At 41.0% G+C, this 17,284-nt stretch overlaps 2 protein-coding genes across 8 annotated transcripts in view; one reads left to right on the top strand and one right to left on the bottom strand.

Annotated features, from left to right (window-relative positions):
• The window catches only part of PJVK (pejvakin), a 45,643-nt gene that overhangs the window by 17,751 nt on the left and 10,608 nt on the right, over nucleotides 1–17,284 (top strand). The window contains exon 1 of one of the 7 annotated variants that reach the window (XM_064373299.1): nucleotides 16,211–16,221. The exons of the other annotated variants lie outside the window; for them this stretch is intronic. The gene's annotated coding sequence lies outside the window, so the exon portion shown is untranslated. Of the gene's footprint in view, nucleotides 1–16,210; nucleotides 16,222–17,284 lie in introns of those variants that run through there. 7 annotated transcript variants of the gene reach the window in all.
• Nucleotides 15–16,742, bottom strand: PRKRA (protein activator of interferon induced protein kinase EIF2AK2). The gene is made up of 8 exons (XM_012471478.2): nucleotides 16,540–16,742; nucleotides 15,818–15,987; nucleotides 12,276–12,357; nucleotides 9,432–9,510; nucleotides 8,295–8,412; nucleotides 6,379–6,473; nucleotides 4,671–4,845; nucleotides 15–725 (listed from the first exon to the last, which is right to left on the bottom strand). The coding sequence occupies exons 1-8, from the start codon at nucleotides 16,602–16,604 to the stop codon at nucleotides 568–570; spliced, it is 942 nt and encodes a 313-aa protein (XP_012326901.1). The 5' UTR covers nucleotides 16,605–16,742; the 3' UTR covers nucleotides 15–567.

The raw sequence follows: 17,284 nt of genomic DNA, 5'->3' as shown, positions 1-17,284 counted from the left end.
GAACAGGGCAACAGTCAAGTCAGTAGCTTTTTAATAAAATGAGCAGAATCCCATCATAACAGCTCTTTGTTACATGAATTCAAATACACAGCAGACTAATCATGTTCCCTGAAATTTAACAATCATACTTAATAAAGGCCTGTTAGTGCTGTCCCTCAAGACTCTAATTCTAAAGGGCTTCCTCTGAATTCCCTTTACAAAGCTTTGTGCAAAGAAGAGCTTAAGCACCAGTAAGAAAGACTGTTGCTAGCATTTTTATTTCATTATCATCAAATACAAACATGCAGTTTCTTTCTCTGATGTGCATGGCACTGTAAAATGGGTGCTATACTCTGTCTTGTGGTACAAAGTTTATAAATACAATATACTGATACAAAGTTGAAGCCATTAAAAAGAGCTTAATAACAACTACGAGGACAGAATTAAATCTGGAGTGTTGATGGAATCTATGGAGAGATTTGGAAACAAGACATAAACTCAAACACTATGGTAAAAGTTTTTACTGGGGACGAGGCGAGAGGGGAACTTTTTATGTGCTACTGAAGGATTTTTTAAGTTGCTCCAAGTTTATTTTCTTTCTGCTATTAGCTTTAAATACTGCAAAGCATTGTGAGCTGCGTCACTTTGTGCATTGCCACAGGAGATACCGGAGCCGTGACAGACCGTGATGGGGCTGGTGGACAGTTCAGCAAGACACTGATACTGTCCGTTGGCGCTCAGTTCTTCTGTAATGACACATTCAAGCACGATGGTTAATGTCAAATATGTATAAAGTAGATCCCTTTGTAAAAACAATTCTTACTTTCTATTTAAGCATCCACTTGAAATCTTTGTTTTGCTTGTACAAACAAAAAACCACAACTGCTCAGCTGTAGCAGTTTTCAAACATACTGTACTTCATAATCATCTGACAACTTTAAAGAAATACGATATTTAGGCTGCACTCTAACTCACTCAATCAGAAATGTAGGGTTGGGGGTGGCTGATTCCTACATTTAAAAAAGAAAAAAAGCTCCCAAGGCAATTCTAATATGGTTAGTTGAACAGTGTCTGGAAATTACTGAACCACAGTAACTTTCTCAAAAGACAAAGAACCATGTGCTAGAGGACTGGAGAGATTGTATTTTCCACTAGGAAGTCATTTTCAGGAGGCATTTGAACCAGTAATAACTTTGGGCAAGGCAAAACCTTCCCTGTGCCTCCCTTGTGTCTTCTATTAGAAAAAAGGTTTAATTGATGCATAATAATTGTATGTATTTATGGAGTTGTCCATTTATGTTGTTAGGTTTTAAGTCTGTGCAGAGTGTAGTTCTTTATTTATACTGTAAATGGGTCACGGTGTTTTAAAAACAATACCTGACCCAGGAAACAAATGTTCTTCCCATCAACTGATGAGTTACTCTTACTAAAGATGACTGAAATGAGGGCAAGGGGGAAGAAGTAGAAACATGTGTGGTATGATTTAAAGTGGGCATAATAAAAATGTTAATTTTGATATTCCATTTAGTGGAAAATATCCAGATACAATGGGATTATTTAATGAGTGAAAAGGCTTTCTAGTTCTAGTATCTAGGTTCTTTTATTTTTTTAGAAAAATTAATCATTTTAAAGTAAGCACTTCGGTGATACTTCCTATTTGCAATGTGCACAACCACCATCTCTATCTAGTTCCAAAACATTTTCATCACCATTCACATTTAGCAGTTACTCCTTATTCTCCAGACCCTCCAGCCCCTGCTTGAGTTTCATCCATGTTGTAGCATATATCAGAACTTCATTTCTTTTTACGGCTGAATAATATTTCATTAGAAGAAGAGTCCACAATTTGTTTATCCACTCATTCATTGATGGATGTTTTGGGCTGTTTCCACCTTTTGGCTTTTGTGAATAGTGCTGCTATGAATATACAGATATCTGTGTGTATAGGCATTTGTTTAAACACCAGTTTTTGATTTATACTCCTAAGTAGTAGAGTTGATGGCTCACATGGCAATTCATTTGAGGAACTGAGAAGCTTTTTCCACGGAGGCTGAACTGCTTTATATTACCACAAACAATGAATAAGGTTCCAATTTCTCTACATCCTCACCAATACTTGCTATTTTCCATTTCCTTAATTATAGCCATCCTAGTGGATAGGAAGTGGTACCTTATTGTGGTTTTGATTTGCATTTCTCTATTGACTAGTGATCTTGAGCATCTTTTCATGTGTTTTTTGGTCATTTGTACATTTGTATTTTATTTTAAAATTTTGAGACAGGATCTTGCTATGTTGTCCAGGCTGGTCTCAAACTCCTGGGTTCGAGTGATCCTCAGGCCCAGTCTCCCAAAGGGCTGGGATTACAGGTGTGAGCCATTGTGCCCAGACCATTTGTGTCTCTCCTTTGGAGAATATCTAGGTTCTTTTAAAGGTAGCTGCATGGAAACTAGCCAAATTAGCAGACTGTGGCTTTTAGACTGCTTTCCATATTTGTAAGAACTATTTAGTTCTCAAAAGTGGGAAGAAATGTTTCAAAGGCATCATTCATAATCTAAAAATTTATTTCAGGTTTCCTTTTTTCCCTAGATTCTGTATCCTTCCTAGTCCTATTCATGACATGGCTTGTTCATCTCTGTATTCTAAACCCTCAACAGATTGTAGACACTAATAAATATTTATTGGATGAATGGTCTCTCATCAGCCACCTTTTCTTTCTTTATTTTTGAGATGGAGTTTCACTCTGTTACCCGGGATGGAGTGCAGTGGCGTGATCTCAGTTCACTGTAACCTCCGACTCCTGGATTCAAGCTATTCTCCCACCTAAACCTCCCGAGTAGCTGGGATTACAGATGCATGCCAGCATGCCTGGCTAAGTTTTGTATTTTTAGTAGAGATGGGGTTTCACCATGTTAGTCAAGCTGGTCTCAAACTTCTGACCATAGGTGATCTGCCTGCCTTGGCCTCCCAAGTGCTAGGATGCCTGGCCTCTTTTCGTTCTTTTTTTTTTTTTTTTGAGACAAGGTCTCACTCTGTCACCCAGGCTGGAGAGCAATGGCATGATCATGGCTCACTGCTGCCTCAACCTCAGGGGCTCGAGTGATCATTCCCACCTCAGCCTCCCTCGTAGCCAGGACTATAGGCATGTACCACCATGCCCAGCTAATTTTTCATCAGCCAGCTTTTCTAACCATCTGATGTAAAACCTGCACTGACTTCCCAGGTTTTACATCATTCTTGGTTTACTAAGACAATGCACTTGACCCATCCTTCAATCCCAAAGTAACAGAGATTATCAGAAGTTCTTTGAGCCTAAGTGCCCTACTTTCCCAGGACCAGGGGGCCCTGACAAGCAAGGTCCCCACATCTCACTGTGGTTGGATAGGGATATAAAATTTCTCATACATTATACTGATGTTAAATCAAGACACCTTGGCCAGGTATGGTGGCTCACACCTGTAATCCAGCACTTTGGGAGGCCGAGGTGGGCGGATCACTTGAGGTCAGGAGTTCAAGATCAGCCTGGCCAACATTGTGAAACCCCGTCTCTACTAAAAAGAAAAAATTACTTTTGGGAGGCTGAGGTGGGCGGATCATGAGGTCAGGAGTTCTAGACAAGCCTGACTAACATGGTGAAACTGTCTCTACTAAAAATACAAAAATTAGCTGGGCGTGGTGGTGCATGCCTGTAGTCCCAGCTACTCAGGAGGCTGAGGCAGAATTTCTTGAACCTGGGAGGGAGAGGTTGCAATAAGCCGAGATCATGCCAGTCCACTCTGGCCTGGGCAACAGAGCATGACTTCATCTTGGGGGAAAAAAAATACAAAAATTAGCCAGGTGTGGTGGTGGGTGCCTGTAATCCCAGCTACTTGGGAGGCTGAAGCAGGAGAATTGCTTGAACCCAGGAGGCAGAGGTTGCAGTGAGCCAAGATTGTACCACTGCACTCCAGCCTGGGCAACAGAGCAAGAGTCTGTCTCAAAAAAGAAAAATAAATAAATAAAGATACCAAACATTGAATTAAAAGAAAATCCATACTGACTTGCTTTTCCCTCTGTCCATATTTGTCTATCCAAATGATTAAGGGCTACAGAAAATATAGATGATGATGGCTAGGATGGGATTAAACTATAAATTGACTTGTCTCCATTTACCTCTCAGAATCGGCATACAGTGACAAAGTAGAGAGAAAAGTTCTGGGCACCAGAAAGTTGGTACTTGTGCTAGAAATCTGGATGCCTTTTCATTTGCACAGCAGCCCATCCGGGCTAGTTTAACAGCCAGGGTATCTGTGGGGACTCTCCCCCTAATCTTGCTCTACCACTGACTAGCTATGTGATCTTTGGCAAGTTTCTCAACCTTTCGGTGCCTTTCTTTCTTCACTTATAAATAAGGATAAGAGAACTTGCTTCATAGAGTTAGTCCGAGGATTCAGTAAGTAGATACATGTGATCTCCTTAGAACAGTGCCTGGCACATAGTAAAACTCTATCTTTGCTATTATAACTGTATAGATGTTAGCCATTATTACTATCCACAAGAATGGGACATATCAATTATATATATATTACTGGCCTAGTAATTATATATACTTAGAATCCCTGATCAATAAAATACATTATAATAAATTTTTGTTTCTCAAACACACTTTTAAATAAACATGTCTTGGGAAAGCCAAAGAAAAATAAAATCATACCTATATCCAAATATGTTATATTAAAACCTTGTTCCTTGGCAATTTCACTAAGCAGCTGGATGTAATCTGTATTTGGAATACTAAGGAGACTTCTTTTCAGTAAATTGATCTTTTCACCAGGAGAATTCCTTAAGGAATGCCAAGTACATCCTAAAGAATGTCCTACTACATTTGTCTGAAAAACAGAGATGAAGATAGACTCTTATCTAGGACTGGGTTCCAACAACAGTACCAGTATAATTAAAAGTACTTATTAAGCACTTACATTTAATATGTTAGACAACGTTAAAAAGCACACATTTAACAAATACTACAATATATAAGAAGCACTTGCAATAATATACTGAAAGTATTTTGGATTTTGTATAGTACAAATGTTTTTCAGTCAAATTTTCTGAAGGTCACATTAAGAGGTACAAGATATTTGGGAGCATTAATCCACAAATAATTAAATCTGCCTAATGGAGCAATTTGCAGATTAAAATATTAAACAACTTTCATCTTTTTTTAAATTAAATACCAATCACTGTAACTGACAGCTATAAAGCAGAAAACAAACAAACAAACAAAATGTAAAATAAAACATGAAATGTGCAAGTTGGGTTTGAGGAACAAGTCATTCAAATAAATGGCAGGATGTCAAAAAGTTCTTATCAGACTTCTATCCTAGAACTCCACTGAGTATTTTTTCCTTTTTCTTTCTGCTTTTCCTCTTTTCTTTATTCTCTCCTATATCCTTCCCTTTTCATCTCTGTCCTTAGAATTCCTTATATTTCCGTAAGTTTATGGTTCTCAAATTGCTTTCACATGCCATTAATAAAAACAACTACTTTCTGAAGTAAGTAGGACTACTACTTTTTTTTTTGTATGGAGTCTCACTCTGTCCCACAGTCTGGAGTGCAGTGGTGCAATCTTGGCTCCCTGCAACCTCTGCCTCCCGGGTTCCAGCAAGTCTCTTGCCTCAGCCTCCAGAGTAGCTGGGACTATAAGTGCATACCACCAAGCCTGGCTAATTGTTTTGTATTTTTTTAGTAGAGACAGGGTTTCACTGGGTTGCCCAGGCTGGTTGTGAACTCCTGAGCTCAGGTAATCTGCCCACCTCAGCCTCCCAAAGTACTGGGATTATAGATTTGAGCCACCGTGCCTGCTACGGGTACTACTCTTAATCTTATTTTATTAATGAGCACAACAGAGGGAAGGCAATTTCCAAAAGATTCTAGAGATGGCATGATATGGAATTAATTATTTGTTAGATTTACCAAATAAAAATTTACATTACAGAAACTTTAAAATACTGTTTTTAAATAAATTAAAAAACATTATTTACATGGTTAAAAAATATATACATGCACTAAGAACAAATACATAATGAGCTCACTAAATGTTTGCTGAGTGAATGAATGAACAAACAAAGGGATGTAAATGTGCTGTCACTCTGAAGACAAAAATGGCACTACTGGCCTATCATCTTTAGATCCTGTCCTATTATTCTGAATTTGACTGTGTCTCCCAAGCTCTCTTACCTAATTACCTCTGTGATCCTGACTCACAAACAGGAAGCAGCTAAAAATGGTGTAATATATAACTGAACAATGAAGAGATTTCTAAAAATCACAACTCTAAAGTATCTATACAATAAGTCAAGGAAAGTTTCCTACAGTGAGAAATGCTTAATGATATTAACATCATAGCTGTCGACATTACTTACTAAAGAAATGTGGTTCTCTGGAGAAATATTACTAAATTTGGCAAGAAATTTCTCAGCAGCATTCCTTTTGGCTTGCTTTTTTGATGCCCCCTTTCCTGAACAAAGAAAAAGAAATGGTAGATTTAGAAAAGAAATTAGTGTCCACAGAGGATGATCAAATGTATAAAGTATTGTGTTTAATCAGAGAACCTCAAGGTTTTTATTATATGCTAGACTATTTTCTTACTGACATGGTATCTTTGTTGTGCTATTTTGTTTGTATAGCTATTATTTTTCTCTTGAGATGGAATCTCACTCTGTTGCCCATGCTGGAGCGCAGTGCAGCAATCCTGGCTCACTGCAACCTCCGCCTCCTTGATTCAAGCAATTCTCCTGCCTCAGCCTCCCAAGTAGCTCAGATTACTGATGCCCACCACCATGCCCAGCTAATTTTCTGTATTTTTAGTAGAAACAGGGTTTTGCCATGTTGGCCAGGCTGGTCTCAACTCCTGACCTTGGGTGACCTGTCTGCCTCAGCCTCCCAAAATGCTGGGATTATAGGCATGAGCCACCATGCCTGGCCTGTATAGCTACTAATTCTTACACTTTTGAAGGCATTTAAGTTTTTCTTTAATAGTTATGCTTTCTGTTTTTCTGTAATAGTTGTATTTTCCTATGTCTAGCATTACTGAACCATATTTGGTTTAATTCTGACCAATTATTCAGATTTATTAAAATACATCTGAATTATAACTCCTCTGTCTCTCAATGTCTATTTCCTGCTTGCAATCTTCTCTAAACTGATAATTATGTGGAATTCCTTGTAACAGGAATAAGAAAGGCACAGGAGATGCTGGAGTTGAAAGATATCATAAATATCTACCTCCATGCTTTTGTTTTATAGATTAAAAAACTGAGGTCCAGAGAGATTAAGTAATTTGCTTAACCTTGCAAATCAAGGACTGCAAGGATGGAAGATGAGGTTCCTACTTTTTGCCCACTGCATTCTGTACTGGCATACACTACCCCCCAAAGGCAAACAGTTGCTTATTACTTGAAACTATTATCTGGGTAAGGTAAAATCCCATTTTAAGCCACTTTAGTTAACAGGAATTCTCATTAGTACTTTTTTTTTGAGATGGAGTATTGCTCTGTTACCAGGCTGGAGTGAAGTGGCATGATCTCGGCTCACTGAAACCACCTCCTCCTGGGTTTAAACAATTCTCCTGCCTCAGCCGCCTGAGTAGCTGCAACTATAGGCATGTGCCACCACGCCCAGCTAATTTTTGTATTTTTAGTACAGGTGGGGTTCCACCATGTTGGCCAGGATGATCTCGATCTTTTGACCTCATATCTGCCTGCCTCGACCTCCCAAAGTGCTGGGGTTACAGGCATTAGCCACCATGCCTGGCCACTCGTACTTTTTAAAGTGACAGTTTTTCTTACAGTTTATGTCCTTTATAACATAGGAGTTGCTGTAATTAAAAAAGATAATTTTCATTTTTACCTCACTGCAATTATTTGCCATCTAGTCTCTTATTAATCATCTCATTTTCAAGTGTTAATCTTCCTCTAGTCCTCCTATTTTCTAGAATAGCTGTTAAAATCCATGAGATTTATTATGGCTTTTTCTCCAAAATGGGTTTTGTTTTTTTTTAAGTCACTAATTTATCAATGAAGACTGTTTAAAGTACAGAGCCTATAGTTTGTCTTTCTATTAATAATCTATGATTTTTAAAAATATCAAATTAAGAAGTCTAAGTATCTTAAGCCAAATACTTATACTTAAGTTCAACCTCAGAAAGTCAGAGACAATAAAGGAGGAGTGTATCAATTTTTTCTGCACAGAAATATTTGAAAACATTATAACAGAAATTTCTATGGTTATTCATTATCTGAATATATTTCAAATGTCTTTAATTATAAGAAGTAAGTACCAGTTTCCATAAATGATTCTAGCCTGCAAATTGTGGTATATTCTCTCTTATGAGCAGGTCCTCCCTCCTGGGAAAGAGTATATTCAGGAAGTCTCCAGCCATGATGAATAGCCAATTCCTATAAAATCAAGATGAGGCTTTAATAGTAATTTTAACTATGCAATGGCTCAATCACATAAATATTTTCATAATTTTGATCCAATTTCTATGTATATGTTGAAAAGAATAGTGATTTTCTGCAATGGAAGAAAGAGGGAAGACATTCTATTTCTCAAAGACATTTCCCTCATTTTATATCTTTATATCCCAATACCAAAACTGAAGCAGTTGTGAGCTATGAATGGTGTTCTTCCATTAAACTACAGTGAGCTGATACCAGATTTCAACTAGAAAAACAGGCTACTACCACCCTCTTTGGGAACACCAGAGGAGACATCTACAGGTTTCACTGCCATCAGTTCCTAAAGCCCCTCTCCTCCTGGCTATAGACTTCCAAACCCACAGCTGGCCATCTACTGCATTTGAACAAGAGCACATGAGGAGCAGGGACAACAAACAACAGACCTGGATGAGGTGGGGGACAGAAGGTGAGGAAAACTACAAAAAAGCTTGTAGTGCAGGAAAAGGAGACCAACGGACTGGCTGGATAGTGGGGAGGGGAATGGTCTAACAGACCACATGGATAATCTGCAAATAGAAATTCAAAGCTGAATGTATATATGTGTGTGTGTGTGTGTGTGTGTGTGTGTGTGTGTGTGTGTGTGTGTAGATGTAAATATATTTTTTTAGTAGAATAAGCAAATAAGCAGCCTACTTTCCTTTTCTTGAGTTAGGTTCACTGACTTAGGCTCTTTATAAAAAGTCTTCTGTCTCAACAGAAGTAGAATTTTTAACAAGAGTAGCAAGAACTATTCTTAAAGTATAAAACACTCTACCCATGTGCACTGAGGGCCTGTTGATCTTAAATGAGAATTCCACAAGCCAAAGGCAAATACTGTATATAAAAGAAAATCCAAAACATAAATAGGAAAATAATTTCAAGTTAGCTCTATAAAGCTAATGATCATAAGTTGGAAAACAAAATATATCACTATCTTGTCTTTCAAATATCAGTAGGCAAAGAACTGTACAACCTACCTGTAATGAACCAATAGGATTAAGCTGGTTCTTTGGTTGCTTGGAAGGGTCAGGCATTAAGGGGTCAGGAACTGCAAAGCTAAACATTTTTTAAAAGTGTTATAAAACAAAGTAATTTCCCCCGAATTATGAAATAAATGACAAGCATTTTCTAATTAACTCTCTATGTCTTTTATTTGTCAGTCCTTCTACATGGAATGCCCTTTTCTTAGATCTCTTCTATGGGAATATGATCTATCCGTCACCCAAGATCTATCTCAAATGTCACTTCCTTCAAGAAGCCTATCCTTTTACCCCAGTGGTTTATAATCTCTCCCTTCTCTGAAACATTATAACACATGGTTTAATCTTTCCTCGAGGAAATTGTTTTACCATAAATTAAATACTCTTACAAATACATATAATTTGTCCATCCTTCACCTCACCTCTCCCCTGTTCAGATTGTAAGCTCCCTGAGGTAGGGCTTATGTATCACTTACCTACATAAGCTTTGTGGTGTTTTGTACATAATAGCCATGTCATAATATATTTAAAGAATACTCTTGTTACAACTATATAAAAAATGGAAGATGAACAATGATCCAGAAAATTTAGCCTGACAATGTGAATAATACAGATTATAAATGTTGTTTTTTTAATACAGAGAACTATGAAGAGCTATCTGTTTGAACTATCAGCTGCTTAGTGCTGGGATAATTCTCTAAGACTTACAGGTATCCTGCATAATATAGATGGCTTAGATAAATTTGGTTTTAGCATGTGGGGATTATGATTAGGGAAAAAGAGAACAACCACTTCTAGGGAGTTTGAAATTACTGGTTCCTTGGCAGATCAGTGCTTAAAATTGAATAAGCGGCATTCCAAGGTTATTACCACCTAGGCAACTGGAAAGTCATTTTTCCATGACAAATGAGGTTTAGTTATTGCCACTTCCTCAAGGGTTTTTTTCCCAACTGCCAGAATTTCAAGCTTTACATAGGCTGATGAGATATGAGTATTCACTTACAATGCTGCATGCCAAAGCTACCCAAATAATTGTGATGGAGAAGTGAGAAAGTCTCTGTATTAAGTCAGGCCACTTTAGGCCTGATTACAGCTTAGTAATTCCCATTTTATCTGTCAAGAAGCACAAATATAGTAAAGTTTGTTAGCTTTTTCTGCTGACAAAGTGAAGTGCCCAGAAGCAGAAAGGACACTCTGTACCTCATTTCTACAAATGTACTTACTGGTTTGGGTTCACCTTCAGGCTGTACAGAAACAGTATGGCCATTACCAGTGGGGGAGAACCCAATACCTGCCATGTCATTTGGCATGTCTTTTGTTTTGTTTTGTTTTATTTGTTTGTTTAGAGACAGAGTTTTGCTCTATCACCCAGGCCAGAGTGCAGTGGCCCAATTTCGGCTCACTGCAATCTCTGCATACCAGGTTCAAGCGATTCTCATGTCTCAGCCTCCCAAGTAGCTGGGATTACAGGTGCGCACCACCATGCTCAGCTAATTTTTTGTATTTTTAGAAGAGACAGGGTTTTACCATGTTAGCCAGGCTGGACTCAAAACTCCTTACTCAAGTGATCTGCCCACGCTGGCCTCCCAAAGTGCTGGGATTACAGGTGTGAGCCACTGTGCCTGGCCTTGTTTTTCTTTGAGAAAGGTCTAGCTCTGCCACCCAGGCTGGACTGCAGTGGCTCAATCTCAGCTTACTGCAACCTCCGCCTCCTGGGTTCAGGGGACTCTTGTGCCTCAGTCACCCAAGTAGCTGGGATTACAGGCACCTGCCACCATGCTTGGCTAATTTTTGTACTTTTAGTAGAGATGGGGTTTTGCCATGTTGGCCAGGCTGATGGTCTCAAACTCCTGGCCTCAAGTGATCCACCCACCTCAGCCTCCCAAAGTGCTGATATTATAGGCGTGAGCCACCCCGCCTGGCCTGGCATGTCTTAAAAGCTGGCATAGATCAATTATAGATAATCGAGCATCATCTTGTGAAATGCAAGGCTTATCTTGGGCAGCTGCTTATCCAAGGGTTGCCATGTCACTGATTAGTTCGAAACTACCCAAAAGGTTTAGAATGACTTATAAAAAGACAGAAATACTACTTGAGAACCTAACTACACCTCTAATCCAAAAGTCTTTCTATGACTAAGGAATAAAAAATCCATCTCAAATTCCCTGGTCTCTACTGTCAGCTATGAGCAGATTATACCAGATTTGTACTTCAGGCATATGTGAATGCACGCACGAGAAGAACTTGAAAGCACATCATGCACCCAAGTGTGCCCAGTGGAAACCAAAGGACACTACTTAATGATACATGAGATGGTCCAGTACCAATATTCTGTCCAGAAACACCTAAAGTAGTAAAAAAATCTTACTTTGGAAAGGTATATCAAGAATTAATATCCCACTTAACATTCTCTTCTTTTGGCATATATTATATAATAAAAGAAAACCTCTGCCTGCTTTTTCAAAATTAGAATTTCTGAAGAGTACTTTTACTTATCTTTCTCCATCTCACTTTGTTTTCTTCAATGTAGAAATAATCAAAGTATTAATACAGAATGTTAATATTAATATTTGCAAGAAACACTCTGATTTTCTACTGTTGCACCTCATTAAAAAAGTAACAGTAAAGCCTAGTTCATAAGTGCCTTCGTTTAATAACTAATTGCTGGATTTGACTGGATAAAGTTTTCTTTAATGGATGGTAAGTTTTCACAAGGAAACAGAATTTGAGAGGCAGGATGCTAACTGTTCACTTTGTTGCTTTTGTGAGCATGTTCAAATTTTTAATTTTACCTCGGCCATGATATTTTTGAGCTGCTGAATACAAAGAAATTTAGCTCACCAAATACTTGCATTAGCTTTCAAAATGTTTATGGCAGCCTCTGCAGCTCTATGTTTCGCCAGCTTCTTACTTGTACCTTCACCTGAATTGAGATTTAAAAAAAGAAGTCTTTATCTCCTACAAAAATGTGCAGCTTACATAGATGTTTTCAAAACACAAAGCCACTATAGATTTTACATACACATACTTGGTAATAAAAACATATACTACATGCACTGTAATAAAATATTTGCCATGTGAAAAATATTTTAAAAAACACAATTTTAAAAGTTCTATATATTTAATTCTATGTATACCTACATAAAAATCCTTATTTTTAAATTATATATGTTTATTACATAACATGGTAATAAAGTAGACTGTGCCACACCTCTGAAGAAATGCAACTCGGTATTTTACTTTTCCTTTATTCCTGGAGGGGAAATTCTTCTGCAGCAAGAAGTTTATTTTAAAGGAACCATTTACAGCCGAATTGCTGGATAGCAAAGTGTGCATAATTTTATTCTGACAGTCTGTCCTATAACGTATCAAACTGCTCCGCTAGGTTGAGCAGTCGCGATTATGTGTTGGGTACAACAGGAAAGAGTTTTATGAAATAAGGTGACAGCTTGTTATGTATCTTCTGGACAATCTGTATCTTCTGCTTGGATAGCTAAGTTGAGACTAGGGATAAGACTGAGGTCTAATTTCAGTAAGCAACCGCAACGGCGAATGATAAATTCATAAATTCAGTCTTTTTCCTTTTGAGTTCAAACTCTCAAACCCTCATGGAATAAGTTTCAAGTGTGGCCCTCAAATGTGAGAAGATACACAAACCACACATTTATCTGCTAACAGAGGTATTAGGGATATAGCATACAGTGTCGCTGCCCTCGGGAGCTAACAGCCTAAGGTGGAATTTTTGTCTGTTAATAGGCACCTGAAATATGGAATGGGATATGTTACAAGCCTAAGTGCAGGCTGTAGGAGAGTACTTAAAAGCAGCAGCTCTCTTACTCTTGGTAAGGATTCAGAAAGGTTTCATGAAGGAAGAGATAAGTAAATGGAGACCTAAATGATGAGTAACAGCTAATAAAGAGAAGAGAGATGGGGGATTAGAAAGAGCAATCTAGGTAGAGAAAAAGAGCACCTGCAAAGGCTCAAAGGCAACATACAGTACAGTGTTCTCAAGAATCCCAACTAGTTGGCTTTGGCTAAAGTGTTAAGAGCTTTTTTAAAGTGTAAGAAGCAACGTTGTAAAGTCATGTTAAGAAATGTGCATTAGGCCAGGCACGGTTGCTCACACCTGTAATCCTAGCACCTTGGGGGGTCAAGGTGGGTGGAATGCCTGAGGTCAAGAGTTAGAGACCAGCCTGGCCAACATGGCAAAACCCCGTCTCTACTAAAAACACAAAAATCAGCCAGGCAAGGTGGCACACGCCTGTAATCCCAGCTACTCGGGAGGCTGAGGTAGGAGAATTGCTTGAACCCGGGAGATGCAGGTTGCAGTGAGCCAAGATTGTGCCACTTCCTTCCAGCCTGGGTGTAAGAGCGAAACTCTGTCTGGGAAACAAACAAACAATCAAACAAACAACATGTATTTATTCAGAGGGTTACAGGGAAACCACTGAATGGATTTTGAGACGAGGAAGACATCTGAATGCTAGAAAGTACACTGGTTGTCAGGGCTAGATGAGGTGGCTCACACCTGTAATCCCAACACTTTAAGAGGCTGAGGTGGGAAGATTGCTTGATGCCAAGAGTTCAAGACCAGCCTGGCAATATGGTGAGACCTTGTCTCTACTAAAACTCAGAAGCATTAGCTGGGCATGGTGATGTGCACCTGTAGTCCCAGCTACTCAGGAGGCTGAGGAAGGAGGATTGCTCTAGTCCAGGAGACTGAGGCTGCAGTGAGCTATGATCACGCCACTGCACTCCAGTCTGGGTGACAGAGCGAGACCCTGTCTCAAAAAAAAAAGAACAGTGGTTCTCATGTGACAAAAGGACATCACGAGACTAGAAGATAAACGTACAGCTACAGGACTGCAGCTACAATCCAAGTGAGAGATGACGGTGGCCTAGGCAGTAGCAATGGCCAGAAGAAAGAAGCAGATAGATGCAATGGATATTTAGGAGATGGAGTTTAATGACAGACTAGACAACCGGGAGAGAGATAGGACGTAGTTAGGAAGACAAACCCACATTTCTACTGAACTAGTTGATTATGGAGCCTTTACAGAGAAAGGAAATGCAGGGAGAATGGGTTTGAAGGAAAAGATGAATTCAGTTTGGGACAATGAGAGGCTTGAGAGGCTTCTGTGTCATCCAAGCAAAGATGCTCAGTAAGCATAGACAGATACACTGTTCTGTAACTGGGCTTGGGATGAAGATAGATATTTCAGAATTATCAGCCTTTGGATAGTATTGGAAGCCATGGAGGCAGATAAGCTTGCACAGGAAGCCATGGTAGTGTGAGAAGAGGGCATAAGCAGAACAGTTGCCATAGGCTGTCAATTTGGGGTCTAAAACACACTGAGGGGAAAAAAGCCTCCTTTTTCTTGAATTCTTCCTGATTATCTAGAAATAGACTAGCTAAAGAAGTAATGCAGTGTTGACTATGGTTCCCATGGGGACCCTTCCGGCCAGCACCTACAATGTAACTGCCTCACACAAAAAGTTTTAAACTTTTCTTAAAGTGGCATCAATTAAAATAAAGGACTCTAAACTTCCAGGGACACAAACAAATGCTGCCTTCAGATTTACCAGATGGTAGAACTTGAGCCTTCCGACTAAATTTTTTTCTTGGCATTCTTCCAAATTAAATTTAGCATCCAATGTTTTGTGTTTGCAATTAAATAGATACCTAAGAAAAATAACGTCCACGTTTACAAATGAGCAACTTCAGTTATTTGCTCAAGCTCACAGACCGAAAGAAGGCATGAACTTTGAAACTTCATAGCTATGTGACTTCATTGCTATAGGCATGTTACTTATAATCACTCTGAACCTGTATCTTCTTGTGTAAAAAGTGGATAATATACAAAGTATCTGTTCAGTTTCAAAAACTAGAAGTTATTATGCAATATAATATATGAGGACCTTCTTTCTGCCCTTCCTCATTTTGCTTGGATACAGAATCAAGAGTGGTACAATGGACCTAAAGTGCAAATGAAAATTCTGGGGTCATGCCTGCTGGCATCTGCTATAATCTATGAAACTTCACAGTACCTACTGACCCAGCTATGACTGCTCCGAACCTTTCCTGCTTCTCTCTAATTCTTAAAAGAACCCTAGGAGGATCCTAGGGTATGAGAGGAGCTGTGCAGGATGGCTGGGTAACTAACTTTTTAGTTTCTGAGCTTCTTTGGTATCTGGGGAAGAGAAAATTAATTAGGAAGAGAATCAGATGAGGCTGGGAAGTCCTAGCGACCTAAGATGAGAGGTCTGTTTCAGATCCTGTTCCTTACAGCTGTCTGGTAAAAAGAGCACTTTTCTGAACTGAAAAGCAACACCAAATCTTGAATGCCAACCCACTCAGTCATCCAGGTTAACTGTATACAGACCTGTGCACGTTATGTCACCAACGGTTACTCTGAAGGTGAAAGTGGGTACGTGTATTTGCACATCAGATCTTTCACATTCATAAACCGGGATGTTCTTGGTCTTCATGCCGTATTCGTGTAATACCTGAATCGGTGTTTTCCCTGGCTTAGCTGTTATCATCTTCCCCAAACTGCAAAAACCAGAAAAAGGTGTGCTTTGCATGCCAAAGTGGAGATTAAAGCAGAAGCGTGCAGAGGCCAGTTTTGACCGCCACCGACGATGATGCTGGAAGCGCGGAGTTCCCCGGCGGCCAGGGCCAGAGCTGGCGAGGCTGGGGCGCACCTGTCTTCCGGCCCCGCTGCGGCAGTCACCCCGCTGGGGCAGGCGGGTGAGCGAGGTCTTTAGGGAAAGAACTTGAATGCGGGTAAGAGATTCTCAACAGAACAGGGCTGGCAGCAGCGCCGCAGCCTCAGAACCAATCATACGAGCCTTTCCCGGGCGCGGCGACCGCGCACCACCTCCGCTAGCCCCGCAAACCGCCGGGGGCCAAGAGAGGGGCGGGGCCCAATCGTAGACCCCAACCCGCGCCGCCGCGAGGGCGGGGCTGAGCGCCCGCAGCCGCGGAGGTTGGGCTGCCGGGCAGGGGCTTTACCCAGAATGCTGCTGGAGGGCCGGCTCCCAGCGCCCCGGCCCCGCCTCCCGACGCTCCCGGCCCTGGGGCCCCGACTACCCACACGCTGACCTGAAGGTCCCACTGTCCTCGCGCTCCAGCGGCGGGGCCTCGGCGCGGTGCCTGCTCTGGGACATGGCGAGAAAGGACGGCTCAGCGGCAGGAGGAAGAGCGGTGCGGAGCAACCTGCTTGCTCCCCGGGTCCCCAGGAGGAGCTCTAGCGCCGCCGCCGCCTCTAGCTCCCCCTGCTCCTGCCTGCGTTCCTCCAGCGAGGGGGCGGGCGGGGCGGGGGCGGAGCCTTGGTGCCGTAGCTCTGGCTACGCCCCCTCGCTGCCCAGCTACCAGCCTCGGTCCCGGCCCAGACCCGCCCCTGTCCCCTCCAGGGTCCGTCCCCTCCAGGGTCCGTCCCCTCCACGCCCGGCTCCGCCCCCCCGTGCTCGGGCATTTAGGCTCCCGGGGCTTCACCGCGTCCGCCCCTGCCGGCCCCGGCCAGCCCGCAGTAATTGGCCCCCAGGCCGCAGTTCTTTGTCCTTAGCAGGAGGCCGTTTCTTGCCCGGAGAGAGGAATTGTCCGGCGTGGGTCTAGGGTGTTTGAGGCCTGAAGTTAAGCCTTTGTGGGAAGGACGGATTGGGGGCTGGATCACTTTAAGAAAACGATTTCAAAATAACGAAGGCAGAATTGCTAGGGAGACTCCCCGGGCCTGGTCCCGAAGCTTGAGACCCCAGATATATCTGCCCCAGGGGGCTGCGGTGGGCTCTCCGGGTCCCGAGCCCTGTGTTTAGGATCACGCGGAGACGTCCAGAGATCCCCTCCTCTC

The sequence above is a fragment of the Aotus nancymaae genome, unplaced genomic scaffold, assembly GCF_030222135.1.
Source record: "Aotus nancymaae isolate 86718 unplaced genomic scaffold, 86718_ANA_hifiasm-v0.15.2.pri h1tg000008l, whole genome shotgun sequence".
NCBI classification, from domain to species: domain Eukaryota; kingdom Metazoa; phylum Chordata; class Mammalia; order Primates; family Aotidae; genus Aotus; species Aotus nancymaae.
Note: the sequence above shows the minus strand (reverse complement) of the source record. Positions and strands in the feature narration are given on the sequence as shown.